At 41.2% G+C, this 17620-nt stretch overlaps 1 protein-coding gene across 2 annotated transcripts in view; it reads right to left on the bottom strand.

Annotated features, from left to right (window-relative positions):
- Positions 1-389: 389 nt before the first annotated feature.
- Positions 390-17620, bottom strand: part of spag1 (sperm associated antigen 1) — a 35242-nt gene continuing 18011 nt past the window's right edge. For both annotated transcript variants that reach the window (XM_022227674.2, XM_022227675.2), the window contains exons 13-23: positions 16875-16955; positions 15977-16424; positions 15752-15859; positions 15141-15230; positions 12967-13080; positions 11721-12371; positions 10739-10891; positions 4174-4282; positions 3202-3276; positions 2327-2419; positions 390-1599 (exon numbers count right to left, since the gene is read on the bottom strand). In XM_022227674.2, the coding sequence (XP_022083366.2) occupies positions 1505-1599; positions 2327-2419; positions 3202-3276; positions 4174-4282; positions 10739-10891; positions 11721-12371; positions 12967-13080; positions 15141-15230; positions 15752-15859; positions 15977-16424; positions 16875-16955 (2017 nt within the window). In that variant the 3' untranslated portion in view covers positions 390-1504. The remainder of the gene's footprint in view (positions 1600-2326; positions 2420-3201; positions 3277-4173; positions 4283-10738; positions 10892-11720; positions 12372-12966; positions 13081-15140; positions 15231-15751; positions 15860-15976; positions 16425-16874; positions 16956-17620) is intronic.

Raw genomic sequence — 17620 nt, 5'->3', positions numbered from 1 at the left:
GTGCTTTCCATATGCGCATCAACACATGCACCAAGCGTTACATATCCGTCAAAATTGCTCCACGGTGATTTTGATGGCTGAACGCAACACAAACGTGTTGTGTTAATGGAGTCGGTTTTTGTATCCGTGAAAGTAGAACATGAGAACACATCATGTGTGCAAAGCACCCAAAAAACATCCATATGGAAAGGTGCCATAAATGTTGGAGTGTCTGTGTAAAGGTGCATGCAAGAAAAGTAGGAATGACTCTTCCAGACTTTATTCATGAATGTAGGTACTTTTGTGTAAAATTGCTGCATTTCTAATTAAAAACAATATACAGGGGTACATGTACATGTACTTTCAGATTACTTACACTGTTGAGATGTAACAGCTTCATACAACGGAAGTTAATTGAGAACATATCTTGCCATCTTGGCATTTTATTGATTTCACATTCTTTAATTGATTCCAATCTCATTCAAGGAATATGAGAGGTTACATCACTTTAAGGAGTAACAAAGCCCAAACAAAAAGTGGCCCTTTTTCTGAATAAAAATCACTTTCAAAAACCACACATTTTTCAAGTTACTTTGACGCCCATGTGTGGGCATAATTCTACACATTCACTGCGTCCACAGTGACACTTCTCTGAAGTAAAACCAATAACATTGGATTTATATTCCAGTCCTTTTTCAACAAAAATCAAACAAACAAAATTTGATTCAGGCAGATTTCGATGACTTGGTTAACAAATTATTTCTGTGGGCCATGAATGGTTAAATATTTCAGCATTCCTGTGTTTCACAAGAATTTCTTCTTTTCAATTAACGCATTTGTGCATAAGCATCATGTTGAATACAAGAGTATGACCTTAGACACACAAAACAGAGAACCCGAGAAAGTTATCCCATCTCCCTAACAGGGCTGTCAATAGGACCCAAATACCCTACTGATGTTGGGAACTAGTTCCAAAATACGGAACCTGGTACCCCTGACTACCCATTTAAATTACTTAGTAACTTTTCAAAGGAAAAAGGACGGTTTATGTGCAAACATTTTCAACTAGAAATCAGGCTACGTGGAAAGCAAAACTTACTTGAGGTTAACATGAGGAGGGTATTGAAGAGCATATTGGCTAAGACAGAATTGGCAATTTGAATGAATTTTCATATTTCCTTTTCTCTTTCTGTTTTTTTTCTTCAGGCGTTGGGTACCTGGGTACCAATATTTGTTTCACTAGTTCTTGTGCTACTCACAAACGCACACCACTACTCGCGAAGACGCAGTCACGTATATTCTTCACAGTCCCCAATTCTCCAACTTTAAAATAGTTTTTCATACAACCAACCTAGGGGTAAAGGTGAAGCACAATTGGTCAGGGTTTAGTTTTGTTGGTTCTCAAGAAGAACGAACAAGACTCAAAGCGACAGAGGGGATAGACATTTTAGAAAGCGTTAGCTTTGTATTTTGGACTGCTATAGATGATGTCATATCCTGATTATTTACTGCACGCATGCCGCCTTTACAGGGAGTAGAGTTGTTTCAAGTTTTGGAGGTCCATCTCTTTGTAAGCCTCAGTCTTCCTGGAACCGAGCTTCTTCAACGTGCTCCGTAAGCCTAGAAATAGACAGAAGGAGGGACAAAAGTCTCATGTCATCTGCTTCAGTTTGTGTCACCTCAAGCAGTAGATTGCTCTTTAAAGGTAAAGTCCGTCATTTGTCATCTGTGCATCATGTTCCTTTGAGGCAACAAAATGACTCAAAATCTGATCAAGGGTGCCTTAGACAAACCTGATGAAGTTTTAGCTCACTGAATACTGTACATTCGTTATAAACAATATATTCTAGGACTTCGATTTCATATCAAAAGTTGCTGAGTTATGTTTTGGATTGCACCTGAATCCAGTGTTTGGGACGCAGTGGGACACATCACACACGGAACCAACAAATTATACCACACTCACGTAGGTCATGTCAATACTTGCACATGCTTTTATTGGCACGTTTCCAAAAATGTGTCTTTAGACTTTTGGTTTGAAATGAGCTTTTTTCTTCAACACAACAACTTATCAGAAAGAATTTCACAGGTACTTTACTCACGTAACCATCCTTAATCTAAGTGTGCTTTTCAACACTAATTTTATCACTTCCATTTTGGGTAAACTGCAAATTACTGACTGTAACTTTAAACATCTCTCCCAAATCTAGAGAGATAATGAAAGTGTGCAAATGCTATGACACGGTCAAGATACCCCTATTCTCGAGTCTGTATATGATCTCATCCCATTGAACTTGGTTAACATTTGGATGAGGACAAGGTTTGAAGAAACGCTTGCCTGACTTACGTTTCTTGTCACCAGTGGACAGGAAGAGAACCACTGCCTTGAACCTCTCCACCTTGGGCAGGTTAGCCAGCAAGCCGTAACTCAGATCCCCATCTGTAGAAAGAGTGCAAAGATTGTTTCCATTTTAATCCTTCCAGGGGCTACTAAACCAGTGCCACTTGGAAACCTATTTCGAGCAGGGCATCCGTGCTCTGCTCCGCACCTTTCCTGCTTTCAAGTTTATAAGTGTGACATTTTTAAAGAAGTGTGTAGCTTTCCTGCCCTTGGCTGACGTCTATTGACGGTGCTACAGTGACGTCATATAAGTCACTCATTTTACAAGCTGAAGATTGTTTTCTGAATGATTAATGAACCAATTACATGAAGGAGGTGTATAAGTTAAGGGACTGACTTCCATTTCTAAATTAACAAAATAAAAGAAATTAAGAGACAACAAAAGAGGAAAGCCTCTGGAAACTTGCCATATCTACATGTAACAATTTTGTACAGTACCTATACAGATGTACACGTAGCATCCAAATGTCCGGGCATCATATGACATCACTCATTCACTCATGAATATTGATAAATTCAAATTAACATAGCCAAGATCACTGAAAGTGGCACTTTATGGAGAAGAACCAGTGCTTCAGAGAATTACAGGACATACGTGTACATTTATAACATATCTTTAAAAAGTTTGTCACTGATCCGACATTCAACAGGCCTGCAACAGAATGGCATCATGTGCGCTTTCCTATGCCTCATGAGACGCCATCAATCAAACTCCCATAGGAAAGCACACGTGCAAACAAAGCGTGACATCGTTATGTTTTAGGTTTCCTCAAGTTTGAGATTCTCCTCAAGAATCTTGTTAATGAGAGATATGCATTTACCTGACTCCACAAGATGTTCACAGACAGCCTTCACAATACTGACCAGCATGTCGCCATCCAGTTTGTTGGTCAACACTGCAAAATGAATACAACCATGTTGTTCTGAATTATGAAACTGGTAACCAGAATCACACAAGCACAGGGTGGTGGCACCACTGTACCAGTAACACGCACGCACAGTTCTTCCGCACATCATCACACCAACATGTTAATGATCTAACTAGTTCATTACCTGGATCTTGACAAATGTTACTTTTGGAGTGTTCAATCTAACTCCCAGGCATTCCTGCTCTGAACTTTTCTGAATCCTTTGAAATCCTCCACTGAGCAGGAAACCAATGCCAAATTCTCTGTTCTTCAACTAAGCCTTCATGTACATGTAGAGTAACAGTGGCTGGGCTTGACACCTTCCACAATCCCAACAAATCTTCCAAAAGCCTCAAAGTACAGTGTAGATTTTGAAAATCTGGGTAGGGTCAGGTTAACAATAACATCTACCGCTGCACCTCAGAACCGTGTTCTCTGTACCCGAGCACCCCCACTGTTTGTGTTTGGAACTAGTTCCAAATTTTGGAGCTGAGTACCAGTTACCAAATTTACAAATTCCTTTGGAAGTTTTCAGACATTGAAAAAGAAGAATTTGAAGAAATTTTATTTTCTCAGGAAATTTTCAAAAGACTATAAGGCTAAATGCAACTCTGAAACAAGATGTCAATTTTCATGAGTATATTGTATATCTGGCAAGACAGAATAGGCAATTTGATTTGATTTTTCATGTGTCCTTTTTCAATTTTTTTTTTCCTTGAAGTTTGGAGAGTGTGCCACTTTTCTGATTATCAGGGTTCCCGTGTCTCACTTTCACAGGGTGTTACCAGATCCTGGTGCTACATGTACTCATAAATGCCAGATTTCCTGATGAAACTTAACAAGCAAAACAAATATCCAAATGCCAATCAAAACCTGTTGCCATACCATTTGGTAATTCATCGGGGGAAATCTGCTTCAGCAGCTCGGCGTAGGCAAACATGCTTCGGTGGCGCTTCAGAGAAGTCCACGCCTGCAGAAATTCATAGGCTGTCGGCTTGATTAAAAAGAATGCAAGAGATATCACCTTTGTCAGTACAAACATGACAAATGTCAAAGCAATGTACCCAGTGCATGTGTATGTCTCATGCTAAAAAATGAGAGTTTAGATATGTTAAATGAAAGCCTCTCAATGTGCTGGCTGGAGGCTCAAATCCAGCAGCTGGTTTGGTATATTTGGTGACCTTAGGCAATTCACTTTACCCCTATTTGCCTCTCACCACCCAGAGGGTATAAATGGATGCCTTTGAGGGCAATAATGGCTATTGTGTTTCATTAAAGGCATACACAAGTAGGCCGGAAATGGCTGAACCCATCTCAGAGTTCTTGGAACGTTTCTACACCCATTAAGTAGGAATATAACAAAAGTATACACCTTGATGGTTTCCAGAAAAGTGTGGCATAAGAAGTCCACAGTAGTTATTAGGACGGTTTTGAAACCACAGCTAACCACAGCACAAAAAATACACTGCAATTTGTGTTACACATTAAAAGTTTGGGAGCGAGAGCAAGTGCAGCCCATCTGCAACGCCAGAGAAAAGACACTTGCCTCATGGCAACCACCACAAATTAATGAGCCTTTTGCATACGTGTACACATAGAGTCAGGTTTTCCACTTAATGAGGGAAACATGTTAGTCAGAGCCCTTGAGTACTTTGTCGGTTCCTTTCAGTTTGGGCAGTGCCTTCCAACAGTCTGACAGTCACCATGGGTGACCAATGCAACCAATGAAGTATATGCAGAAGGAATTGTGACAGGCAGCTTAAGGGTTTATACTGCTCAAAATCCCCTCCAGAAATTGTGTAAGGAGACCTGGCAGTTTGATGTCTGTGCAGAACGTGAATTCCTACGAAAGATGTGCATGCAAGAAGACAGCAGATCACATCATGTCAAGCCACAGGTGTGGTTCTCAGAATGTGAAGTCTGCAAATTACCCTCAACCACTTTTCCATGAGTGCTTGAGTTGCTTGTACACGTTGGGTAGAAGGAATATCAAGACACACTTGCTTGAGATTTCAACCAAGACGGTTGTTTCTTAAATTATCTGCATGTATGTAGCTGATCTCTGCCAGTTTTAAATAATATAAGGACAAGCTACCTCTGATTTAACTGTAATCCATTCTTTGTGAAACTGGACAAAGCAGACAATCATGTTGTTGAGAAAAAACATAAAGATAAAAACAAAACAACAGCAGAACTGCTTCAGTACGCTCTACATGATGTTTCCTGATCATAGACAGAGTACATGTACACTGGTTGAAATCCCTACGCACTACTTGGTACCAGACCAAGTACAACATCACGGCTGTTGAGGGGGGAACAAGAGGAGTGCTTGCCTCCTTGCCCTGAAAAATGGGACAGATGAAAAAAGAAGGAAAACAGATCTATAGGAAAACAGATCTATAGGAAAACAGATCTATAGGAAAACAGATCTATAGGAAAACAGATCTATAGGAAAACAGATCTATAGGAAAACAGATCTATAGGAAAACAGATCTATAGGAAAACAGATCTATAGGAAAACAGATCTATAGGAAAACAGATTAGAGATGGGATGGAAGTGATTGCTTGAATACTGCCAGACACGATGACCTTCATGCATACATCAGAAAATTAAGGCTAATGATGCCATGATCAGACAGGAATTTACGATAAAAAGACTTTAATTTTTTTTAAACATTCCTGAAAAATCAATCTTGAGAGATACAATCTTAAACTGTCCATCAAATGATGCAAGAAATTGGCATTCACTCTCCAAGCCACTAGGCTACGAGTAGTCTTGTAGTTCATACACACAACATGCCGATGATGAAACCCTCACAGTGGTCTGCCAGTACTTGGGTCAATACTACATGTATGACAGTGGTAGTAGGTAATTTGCATCATAGATGTTTCGGGATTCCTTAACTGCTTAAGCAGGTCTGCACAGTATTTTGACAAGCCCTAACTTTATCTCTCTGTGGCTGTAAGTGATCTATGGCTGGTCACAGATGTGGCTTTCTTCTTCAGCCAGTTGAAGTCTGACTCCAGAAATATGCTCACCTCTTCCCAAGTTTCTAATTTGACAGGTACATGAAGGATCGCTTTATCACCAGCTTGTTGCTAAGGGCCATTTTTGTTGCTAAGGGCCATTTCTCGGCAATCGGGAATGCAGATTTCCTTTAGGAACCGGTACAATTTGTGGCTTGACCGGCCAGTAGTGGGACACATTCATGCTTTCTACTGTGTTTCAAGTCTAGTGAGGTACATGTACATGCACACAGTAATGCTTTCCCCAGGTTGCCGGCAACAGTTATTGAAGTGAAATCTCTCCAGCGCCGAGGCTGCAGTTTTTCTCCAGCTTGGCAATTACCGTACTTTTGCCGAGCGCCTGCTTTCCCCCTCAGTGTCATCTTCTTAATCCCATTTGAATGTCAAGGGCTGGCTCACCGATAACATGCAGCAGGATCAACATTTGCCGTTTAACTGGGTCTTCTTTGATGCCCCCATTGCATCTACATCTACATGTATAAACAACAGGAAGCCTTGTTTGAACTTTTCCCAATCTTCTGCAACATAGCTAGTAAGTTCAAATGGGCTCAATTCTGTAGGGAGAGTTTAGTTTAGCAGCCACTTAAACATCCACACACATTGCTAGCAGGCCAATTACAGTGTACATGAATGTACATGTACATTATGCACACACCGAACGTACATGGTCCAGAATTTTTAAGCCAGCCACTTTGCACCTATTTTTACTGTTTTTAGCCACTATCTCTACCAACAAACCTCATTATGTGAGTCACTAGAGAGTCCTAACAACTTCTAATATCTGTGATATGACAGAGGAAAACAGTGCATGCACACATGCATGAGTACGTTGCATACGTGTCTAGGGATACATGTACATGTAAATTGCTTCATGCATAAACATCAGTCTGTGCCGGTCACGTGAGTCATCACAACATATTCTGGCTAGTCACTAATACTCAGTGAGATTTCAAGCAAACTGCACACTCTTGACGCGAGCCGTACAGTGCAGTAATTACAAACACAACAGCTGAACAAGATCCCGAGACTGCTACCTGTGTTGAGGATACTGAATGCCTACACTTCACATCTAAAACGATTCCCAGCTGGGTGGTTTGTTCAGCAAGTTGCTGACTTCTGTGGAGGTGTCTGAGTTTCACACACAGGGTGATCATTCTCCTTTTTCTGCCACTTCACGTTATCTTTTCCCTTACGACAAGACAAAGCCTGGTGCTTTCCAACCGCATCTACCAGTATTTCTTTCACATCTTCAATTGAAGTTCAAGTTTGCTGCTGCCCACTGGAATGTCTACCAGACACTGATCTTTTTGTGGATAACTTTTGCGGGTAAACAACGCTGGCTGAAAAGGTGATCGGTTGTGTATTCATTGGAAAGAGATTCACGGCAAATAATGATTCTCTTGTCCGGTATTTTGCTGTCTCTGGTGTTCAACGTATCATGCAGCAACATGACATGTACTCAACAATCTCGAAGCTGCCCCCCACCGTGGCTGGCCTTCAGAAATCACTGCTACCTTTACAAGCCTGAGAGAAAGACATTTACGGAAGCAGAAGGGATCTGCTCAGACCTCTCGAAACTGGCTCATCTGGTGTCCATTTCTGACAGTGCCGAAAACCAGTTTGCATTCCGCTATGCCCAGTCGGTTGACCTGCAGGACTTTTGGATTGGGTACAATGACGTGCTGTCAGAGGGAAACTTTTTCTGGACCGATGGAAATCGCAACGGATTTACTGAATGGGACGTTGAAGAGCCAAATGACTTTCGCGGCAATCAGGACTGTACTTATTTAAACGACCAAACACTCAGGTGGGATGATAAAGCATGCAGTCATCGATACGCATTCATGTGCAAAATACCAAAAAATGAATAAAAAAACCACACCATCAATGAACGCCTGACTACACATTTTTAAAAGGGCTTGTTGTACCGGTATGTATGACGTGCTTTAAAAAGTCCTAACGTGAAAACAACTGTCTGCTTAATCAAGGGCAGCAATATAGCCACTCAAGAGAGGAAATTGGCGGAAATTTTTTTTTATGACAAGCCAAATCTTTTGTTCTGTTGATGTGTCAATATGGAGTTTCATACAAGTGAAAATGTAAGCGTAACCATGGTGTACTTGCCGGTGCCAACTGGTTAAAAACAACATGTTTTCAGACAAAGAGGTAAGAAAAGAATTGTTGCTGGAACTTTCAATTTAACCTTTCCTGCTCCTTGACTTTCTGTCGTGAAAAGTGTGCATGTTAGTAATTTTAAGTATGTGTAGGATGCAAGAACATATAAATACTGGTAAAAATATATTGGTATGCATTTTGTATGATAATGATTTAGCACATATTAAATTTTGTGGTTTGTTATCAAAAATTGACTAATTCCCTTTTTTTCACTTGCGAGTACATCATGTATTGAAAAGTTGTCAATTATAAAAACATGTAGGTTTTTCTAAGCAATTTCTTGCAAATTTTAAGAAAACACTGAGCAAACAATGCTTAATAACATTGTGAATGGTAAATTAAATATAGCCATTTTTTTCCCCATTGTTGGTCGCTTATTACATGTACATGCAGCTTAGCGTCAACGCTGTAAACAATGGTGGTGGAGCACTGTTGAATACAGGTTTCTTCGGGCATATGAACTACAGTGTCCGGGATCTTTTTGAAAAATGCTTGTTTCTTTATCAGAAATACTTTAGTGAGGGGAAAAAAATCTTATCTTCTTAAGGGCCGGTTATGGTACATTTAACAATTATCAACACACTGCCACCCACAGACTGCCATAAATGAGGTGAAGCTAATTGCCCTTCTCCACAAGGATAGAAAGAAAATGATCAGAGGGTGTAACCTGCTGTTGCCTGGGAAACAGTATTGATCATTGCATTGGAAACTATTGTGCTTCTGTCGATTAGAGTCAGGGGGCAGGGGCCTTAACTATGCACGGGTAACCAATTAGGCCAAGGCTAAGTAGTATATGTGGACACTACATGTATGTGTACTATCAAGAATAAAGGAGACTACAGGTTGCCAGTACCAGCCAAAGTATTGCACATTGAGCGCACGTCCAGTTTTCTCAATTGAGAAAATACTGGTGAAAAAAATGTCAACGGGGGGAAGGAGACCAAGAAATTGTTTTCAATCTCAGACACGGTATCTGTCTTTAGGAAACAGCAATGAAGTAAAAATTCTATGATTAGGAATATTAAGCTTTTAAAAATTTAGAAGTAATCTATACTCATTTCGAAGTCGTCATTTTGTGATGTAGTTTAGAATGTAAATATATTTATCTTAATTGATGTGTTTACAGCACCGAGTGGTATATGTGATAACTTTTTGCACTTTGAAAGGATAATGTGAAATAAGTAAGTTGAGTGTATATCCTAAAATAATGAATAGTGTATTGTCCACTTTTTCTCAGTGTTTTTGAAGTGCATCCTTTCAATCGTAATTCAAACTTCATAATACGGTAACAGCTATGTAGTATTCGCACATTTCGCCTTGAAGCTACAGATTGCATAAACTTTGAAACTGTGAACTCACTGAAATGCTTCGATATCTGTGCATTTTTGCTTGAATTTTTCCTTTTAATAGTTCAATATGAATGTCAGTTAAAGTGAACGTTTACTGAATAAACTGTTGACACAAAGCATATTGATCTCAGAAAGAAATAAATCAGTTCGGCAGAATAGGGAAAAGTTAAACGATCCACTGCTGTCCCTTTCATGTTGTTGCATGGTTGCACATACAGACACACAATTTGGCTGTTTACTGTTAGTAAGTCTGTGTTGTGAGGTAGTCAGGAGCCAAAAACAGACTAATGTGGTATCAATATGACAACACTATGGGTATCATACTCTGCTGCACTGTACACGTTATGTGCATGAGCATTTTTTTAATTGTGTGGTTGCTTTGCATGCAAGACAACACAAAATAAAAGTTCCTAAGGATTGGGTTAAAAATCAGTCTGAAAATACACTTTGATGTCAAAGTCTGTCGAAGCTCAAGGGCCCCCAAGCAAAACAGATCTACAGTGTTTGTCTGGTCTCTCTAAAAAATCCAGTCATTAGTATGAAATGGGTCATTCTATAAATTTGGGGTCGGATGTGTGACATTTCCGTCCCTGTTACACCGAGCCTGTATAATTTGACGGAAGATATTTCACAGAAATTTATTTCTATTTTTATTTGAGTGGCAGGTAATTTGTAGTACTTATTCATTCTTGGAAATTAAAGAATGAGTTCTGAACTTCAAAAAATCATACGCAAGTTGTAACTGGCACAGGAAAAAACTGGGCTCCAAATTTATAGAATGACCCAAATTCCTGAGGGCTGAAAGTATTTTCTTGCCAAGCAGACTGCAAGTCAAGCCAACCACTGCAGGCCTAGGGAGTTACAGTTTTGGAGGTAACACCAAACGGCGTTATACATACCTTGGACAGCTTGGGCACGGTTATCTTGTTGTCCTCACCCTCTGGGGTCTTTTCACCCTTCTGGTTCCCTGTCTCTTTTGGTGTCTTGCTGCCCTTCTTGTCTTTTGCGCCTGGCTTCTCGTTGGTTTTGGGGCTGGACTTTCTGCCATCTTTCTGCAAAACAAAAAATCAAACCAATTACAATGCCACATAAGATATACTTTAAAACTTTGATACAACTAACAATTTAGCAAAACTTTGTAATTTCAACCCTGAGCTACGTGAGTATTTTGGTAATAGGATCAGTGAACAGTAAGTTGCAGCTCCTAACAGGACTGCTTGTGTGTCTGAGAAATGTGGAGGAACTGGATCCAATTATTTCTCTCAATAAGACGGATTTCTTTTCAAAGTGGCAACCTCCTTCATTACCCCAAACCGATATCATTCAACGAACTGCCCCAAACTGTGACAAAATAGTTAAACCTCGGCAGTTTTTCTTTGGGAGGGGAGATATAACAACATCTTGAGAAATGATATTATAATTGAACAATGGCACTTGAATGTCAATAGAAAATCAGAACTGAGGAGCAATTGAAAATTATATTGATATTTTTTAATTCAAGAAAAGTACATGCCCAAGTCAAATTGTGTATTATTTCATTCCAGGCATGACAAGTATTTCCGGTTTCAAACCACCTCTGGCAAGAAACACTGTGGATTTTCTTCGGGCCAAAATTTGCAACCAGATGCAAAAAGTCAGGTTTGAGTCTAAGGCTGTGTCTCGATCATGTGGCTGTGGCTGAGATCGACACAGGTATAGCCAGTGGCTTCCATAGGTGTACACATTTGGCAGTCATAGCCAATTAGTTAAGATGAGGCCTGCAGCTGCGTCCAAAAGTTATGGCTGTGCCTGTAAAATATGCATGCCCCTATGGAAGCTAATTGCAACCAGATGGCCATAGCCAGGTGATTTGGACAAGGGCTAAAAAAGAAGTATTCTGACCTCATCCTCACTGCTGCCTTCAACCTCCTGGATCTGCATGCGTTTCCCCCTCTTCTTCTTCTTCTCTGATTTGGTCTGGGCCGGTTTGACCTCTCCCGATTTGACCTCGGCTTGTTTGACCTCTGCAGGTTTGACCCCTGTGGGTTTGACCTCAGCGGGTTTGACATCCTGCTTGACCTCGGCTGGCTTAACCTCCTGTTTAACCTCCGAGGATTTGCCCTTTCCTCCTTTGACCTCTGCTGGCTTGACCTCAGTGGGTTTGTCACTGTTGGGCTTGACCTCAGCTGCACTGACCTCAGGTTTGACCTTTGGTGGCTTGGTCTCAGCTGCTTTGGTCTCAGTAGGTTTGACCTCCTGCTTGACCTCGGCTGGCTTGGCCTCCTTCTGTTTAACCTCGGAGGATTTGCCTTTTCCTGTTTTGACCTCTGCAGGCTTGACCTCGGTGGGTTTGTCCCCGGCGGGCTTGACCTCGGCTGCATTGACCTCAGGTTTGACCTTTGGTGGCTTGGTCTCAGCTGCTTTGGTCTCAGTAGGTTTGACATCGGTGGAATTGACCTCAGAGGGTTTGACCTCTGACTTGGCTTGACCCGGAGGGGGCTTGGTAGCTTGCTTTGGCTTTGCAGCAGCCTTCTGCTGGTTATTTTTCAGTTCCTGAAATTTTTCAGCACGTCATAAATAAAAAATTCTCTTTACTGTTACTTAAATGCAGTGTTCCGAAGGTAAGAAATATTGAGTAAAATTCCTAGGCTCAATAGAAATGTGTGATTCCCAGATTCCAAAAGTTAAACTTTTAACCTGAAAAGTCACCTGTAATAATTAAGAGCAGTGGCCCTTAAATTTAACTTCAACAAACCAGTCTCCAACTAAGAAATATAGAAGCAAGATCTTGTCTTTTGGTACGATCAGATGCTGCTGTTTATGTTTCTTAGAAAGCCCAATATTGTCATGTGATCTTATTACACGTACCTTGCTAGCCCTAAACTCTACAAATTAGCAACTAAACGTATTTAATAGGCTCTGCTGGGTGAAGTTATAAAATAAAGATCTAAATTCACACAGCTGCTGATCTGTGCTCCGCTGCTCAGCAAATTTAAGTGCTACGCGCAAATCAGCAGGGAACCACCCACAAGCGGCATACATTACACATATTCTGAGCTTGTAACCCGATTTTCTTCAGCGTTTAGCAGCTGCATGATCTTGTCCCCTGACTTCACACTGTAATTTGACTATGGGGATGGTGACTTACCTGTCGCCACAGCTCTTTCACTAGCTCCAGTTCCTTCTTAGCTGAGGCATTATTCGGCTCGATCTTGAGCAAGCTTGTCAGGTCGCGCGCTCCGTCACTGTACTTGTTCAGCATCTGCAGAGAAGAACCAGCCACTACTCTGTAAAAAGCTTCTGATGGTTGTTTCGAGTCACGACAAGTGAAAATGAGAACAGAGTTAACTGGGTATTCAAAGGTTTGCTATTACAGATTTGTAGCTTTGACCTTGGATATTATTTATTTGTTTGAGTTGAAACCCTCTGGCTGCAAAATGCAACACCATTATCTGGTGCAGAAACATTTACAAGTGGTTCTGATGTAATGCCAAAGTCGGCAGTATATTTTCATTTGGTTCAACAGTAGGCTTTGAAACTTGATGTGGAAGTTCAAGGTGAAGCTAAGGACAGCGACCAACCCTAGATTTGAAAGAAGGGCAAAGAAACACTTAGCAAGGCAGCCATCTTGGAGCTGCCTGCCTTTGTTCAACTGAATTGATATAACAAGACACCTCTAAGTTGGCGCTTGTGTACAAAGAGCCGAATTCAAATCATTCACAACACTCAGACTGTTTCAACTGTGCAGCCAAAGCTAGGATCACATCGCAGCTGCCATGTCTCACGCATTGTTCCTTCCTGAGTAAGAATAAAGCTCTGTTGATTACCAATGGTACAGTATTTTCAAATTTCAGCTCGTCAGGAGAGCGACAAAGTGAAGTCACATCTATCACGTGTCTATAGTAAGGACATGTATTTATTCATTCAGGAAATTTTCCGACACAGACTGATTCATCTTTCACATTTGCCTGTATTATACGCAGGGTTTCAACAACGACAGTGTCTGAAGGAACCAGCTGTGACTAGGGTTAACACACTTGCAGCCCTTCATTTTAAGAAACTCCAGGAGAGCTCTCCTCAAATCTCTCAGAAGAGCAAATCGCTCTCCTTAAAGTAAACCAATTAAAAGGAGAGGAAATGAGATCAAATAATTGTTTGTACCCTGGGGGTCTATGTTGTTTCCACTTTTCTCTGATGGTTTTATAATGTTCTTGGGGCAATTTTTAAAATGAATTTAGTTCTGGTTCAGTTAAAAACGGATCTACAATACATACATCATCTCAGTGCTTGTTTTATTTGAACCAGAATTTTTATACTTGCGAATTAAACATACACTATTTAGGCCTGAGGAACTGAAGTTATACATAAGTTTCAACCAACTATTCAACACAGTTCTACGTCACGCGTGTGTCCCTTTTATTTAAATAAAAGTGGAAGTGAACCTTTTTCCTCCTGATTTGAGCATTTCTTTCACAAATAAAAAAACCTGAAGGGGATTTGAAAGTTGAAATTGCACTTCAACTGTGTTCAGTTGATGCAGACGGTAACAAATCCACCTAAATCAAAATAGGAAAACGTCAGCCAAAAAGGCAGGAATGCACATGCGAACATGACGATGTTTACGTATGATTATGGTCTGACACGCTGGGGGGGATTTCCTGCGCGAATTCAATGAGCGCACACGCTGCATATATGTAGGTATACACAAAGCAACATTTTCATGACCACCAAAAGCTCACGGCACACCGCACTTTCTGCTCAGGCGCCCCGTAAAGAAGATCGATACTGATTGGCTCTCTTGTCACTGAAAACCAATACTGACCAATAAAACCACGTAACCGATTGTACCACGTACAGCGAAACTGCCCGCAACATACATGCACGTGCCAGCATATGTGCAGTGTGCATGCTTCATCTGCGTGAGGGCTGGCTGGCCGCACTCGCGAAGCGATGATCGTAATATATTCGTAATATATTAATTATAGGCCTAAGTAGGAAAGTGAATGAAAGCGGGATAAATGTGAAATTGTAAGTTACAAACAAATCACAGTCCTTTGTTGGTGATGTTATTCACTGTGTTTGTCATATCGTTTATTTGTGAAGTGCCCTTACATTTCTTTAGGAGCGCGATTTTTTACGCTCCTTAAGGAGTGTTGAGGAGCGCGGTAGGAGCGCCTGCGTGACCGCGCTCCTTTAAAACGAAGGACTGCACTTGTTTATGGGCATTGGAAGCAGCCACTAGCAAGTGGCTTCCACAGGGGCACATGTAATTGCCAACCGCAGCCGCAACATTCAGACATGGCGTCAAACAATTATGTGTACCTTTCTGGCCAAAGCTCTCCTGTACAAAGCTTTTATGTTATTCTCGTCCAGCTCCAATGCTCTGGTGCAGTCGGCCTCTGCTTCATTTCCCTGATGTCCAAGAGAAGGGAACACTTGCTTGATACAACCGTGTTAATACGTGAGAAACAGTTAGCATTTAACTTAGCTTCAGCTTCTGTTACCAACACACCTACCACTCCCATGCAAGGCCAAAGTAGTGAGGACTTGGTTGCCATGGTGACTCCACCAACTTTGGTAAGTTTAAAGTTTTTTCCTAAGATACTTCCTGAGACTGCATTGGTCCATGGCAAAACCAAGTACAGAAATTAAATAATTTCAGATATTCCAACGGGAGTCATTATTTCCTCAAGTCCTTTGTATAAGGGTTTACAACCAGCTAGCCGGCCAACGTTCAGTGGGTAAGGTATTTAGACTATTAAAACACAGGAGGTTCTGTGGTCAAGTCCAACCTGGATAAGGCTGTAAACAGTTTTACAGCGAGTTCCACATTTTCATGGAAAAAAAGCAAAAATTGACCATGAACATCTACATCAACCCAAAGCAAAGTTTACTTGACGAGATTTCCATGTAAACATCAGAGACTGTCATACCTTGAGTAGCTTGATGAAGCACAGTGCACGGTTGGTGTAGCTGACGATCTGGTTGGGGTCCAAGGCAATACAGGCTGTATAAAAATCTGCTGCTTTGGCATAGTTCCCCTATACAAATAATCAATACGAAGTGATACAAGAATGATCCACAACGCCATACATGTATAAGCTCGCACATACCGGTACACTCTAATGTGTTCTACTCACTGCTTGATATGTACTCACCTGTTGAACTAGGGCATTCCCCTCGGTTTTCAGCTTCAAGAAGTTATCCTCCTTGCTCAGCTTAGGGTCAGTGACTGACATCGGGTCACTCTTGTCCTTGACCCCTGATCCAACTTCGACCTTTTCGGACGGCCCATCAGGCCCTCTGCTCACATTCCCTTTGGAACCCTGGGCCTTGGCGGGTTGGTCTCCGACGCCCGGTTTCGCCTTGGCTTTTTCGCCTTTGACATCTTGACTCTTGAGTCCGGACTGGGGCTGGCCAGGGCCGGTGGCCATGGCCGGCTGGCTGGTTGCATTGGTGGTGGAGGTGACGTTGGGAATGCTGGTGTTGCTAGGAGCCATGGTGGTCAGGGAAGGGGGTGGGAGGGACAAACCCAGCACAGTGGGGGTGGAGGGAAGCTTCTCCCGCCACTTGGGACCATCTTGATCCGACAGGATTTTCATCATTCTAAAACAAAACCCCACACACTTACAGTCAGTTAAAAATTTACTTAATCTAATAATATAATATAATATAATATCACATTATATAACAACACTATTTGTACAACTCGGCCTTCAAATGTGACCTATTACGACAGTATGACTGTATAGTCATATTCTGCTCTTTCCAATTCTGGCAGTTCAAAGTCGAATATTAAAGTGGAGGTCAATTTCTGGGGTTTATCAATACTTGGAAAAAGTAAACCCATTTCCTATTTAATTCCAATTTTCTGCAGGATCAACTATTTAAAAATGTCCCACTCTCAGCGATTTTGTTACAATGATGTTACAATATTTACATAAGAGGCACTCAAGCTTAGCTGTCCGGGATCAAATTTCAGAACAGTGATGTCACTGACAAAAAAAACATACAAGAATTGAACACGGAGAGATCTTGAAGCAGATCTCCGCTCACCTTGTGGCTCCTGTCTGCGCTGACTGGTTGGTAGTGTCCAATTTCATAGCGGATTGATAGTCAACATAGGCGTGACGATACCTGTGGATGGAAGAAAACACATTCACTCATCAAACCTACTCTCGCATCCTCCACAAATGAAACCTGCTTGTGCAAGATATTGACAGCAATGTTGTAGAAGGACTACAGGTCATTGTATTGCTCTGACCTTCCCTGAAAAAAAAGGATTTTGAGTCAAATTCCTCATAATTACTTAGGCCTGGCCCAAGTATCCAACCTGCCGAGCTGGTTACTTCAGGAGGTATACCACAACACAATATGAAAATGTGGCAGCTCAGTCGAGCATTGCAAAGGAAAGTTGGCACTGTTGTAAGTGTATGTACTTCAAAAAAAATTGTGCGGTGGCAAATCGGTTCAAGTCCTGTGAAAAAGGCAAGATTGGGGTAATTCCAGAAATTAGGGTCCAAAAGTATGACATCATAAAGTGAAACATTACCGGAATTGATTTCAAACTATTACTATTTGTTTGGCAGGTAATGTGCATTAATTCATCACTCTTGGAAAATAGAAAACGGGTTTTGGACTTGGGTCAGATGTGACAGCGACACACGAAAAATGAACCCCTAATTTCCGGAATTACCCACATATGTGTTCAGATGTGTCTTGCCTTCAACCATTCAGATTCATTGTGTCATTTCAATGTGTGACTTCTTGACCTTGTTGGAGCACTTTGGAGAAACCCAAGA

This window comes from Acanthaster planci, linkage group LG02 (genome assembly GCF_054643075.1).
Source record: "Acanthaster planci isolate LZ-2023a linkage group LG02, COTS_SCS, whole genome shotgun sequence".
NCBI classification, from domain to species: domain Eukaryota; kingdom Metazoa; phylum Echinodermata; class Asteroidea; order Valvatida; family Acanthasteridae; genus Acanthaster; species Acanthaster planci.
The sequence above is the reverse complement of the archived record's forward strand: the minus strand, read 5'-3'. Positions and strand labels throughout refer to the sequence as shown.